The sequence below is a fragment of the Fusarium odoratissimum genome (assembly GCF_000260195.1).
Source record: "Fusarium odoratissimum NRRL 54006 unplaced genomic scaffold supercont1.389, whole genome shotgun sequence".
Taxonomy (NCBI): Eukaryota; Fungi; Ascomycota; class Sordariomycetes; order Hypocreales; family Nectriaceae; genus Fusarium; species Fusarium odoratissimum.
The window spans coordinates 1-1,144 of record NW_022159075.1 but is presented as its reverse complement, the minus strand read 5'-3'; the positions used below and the strand labels follow the sequence as shown (position 1 = coordinate 1,144).

The 1,144-nt window shown below is 26.7% G+C and overlaps 1 protein-coding gene across 1 annotated transcript; it reads right to left on the bottom strand.

Annotated features, from left to right (window-relative positions):
- Positions 1-879: 879 nt before the first annotated feature.
- FOIG_16960 (uncharacterized protein) lies at positions 880-1,087 on the bottom strand (the record flags this gene model as incomplete). Its single annotated transcript, XM_031218440.1, has 2 exons — positions 880-899; positions 994-1,087. The coding sequence occupies 2 exons, from the start codon at positions 1,085-1,087 to the stop codon at positions 880-882; spliced, it is 114 nt and encodes a 37-aa protein (XP_031051846.1).
- Between the last annotated feature and the right edge of the window lie 57 nt (positions 1,088-1,144).

The window sequence follows — 1,144 nt, the reverse complement described above, 5'->3', positions numbered from 1 at the left end:
ATCGCCACGTGACTGAGATCCACTTGGCCTGTCGGTCTAGGGTAACCTAGTCTGGTCTTGCGCTGTGACAGTTAGGTTAACATTACTAAGTACCTTAAGTCTATAACTGGTTTAATTAAAGCTTATGATAAGAAGGGTTTCTCTTAATTAATATTAAAAATATAATATAAGCTTAACTATATTTTTTATTAGCTATTTAAATCTTTTACATATATAAAAGAGACTTATAAGAAGACTTTTAGTTCTATTAATATTAATAAGATTAATATAAGATATAATTCTTAGGAAGTTATTATCTTTTTATTAGTATATCTTAATATAAAAAGCTAATTCCTTTTCTATTCCAGGTATTACTTAATATTTTATTATATATATAATATTTTAAAATACCTCCCTATATTATATTATAAGTATTAAACCTTGATTAATGCAATACATATTACTTAATTATAATCTTTTGAGTTTTAAAATACTTATTAGAAGAATTATATCTTTTTCCTCATGGTATTAAATATTAAATATATAGCCTACAAGATTACAATTATAGCTTTTAATTATTAGATTAAGATTACCTTTAATAAAAATTAAGCTAATACCTCTAAGATTTTTATTTATATCTTTGAGTTTAACTTTATGTTACGAAAAAATCTTTTTAGTACTTTTATTTTTAATTCTATAATTATATGCTATAATTAATAAGTAATCTAACTAGATAAATAATCTAACTAAAAATCTTAACCTTCTAGTTTTAATTAATAATAAAAACACTATAACCTATTAGATTAATTAAAACTAATTATTATGTTCTTCCCTAATAACTATAATTATTTCTTAATAAATCCTTATATTATATCTACTCTTGTTATGTATATTATAATACTAAGTACCTAGTTCCTTGGCTACTATATCTTAGTAATTTACCTACTACCTATACATGTTACGATCCCAGCGGTTACGTCACGTGTACCCCATAATTTTCCCCACACAACCAACCAACCAGGGAAGGACCGACAATTGCAGGACCGACAGCGTTCCAGGACCGCGTCGTTCCAGGACCGACGACGACCTCATGTCGTGTCGTTCCCATACAACCATCATTAGTATATAGAACACATTCATTTGCACTTTCATAGATTCTAGCTCA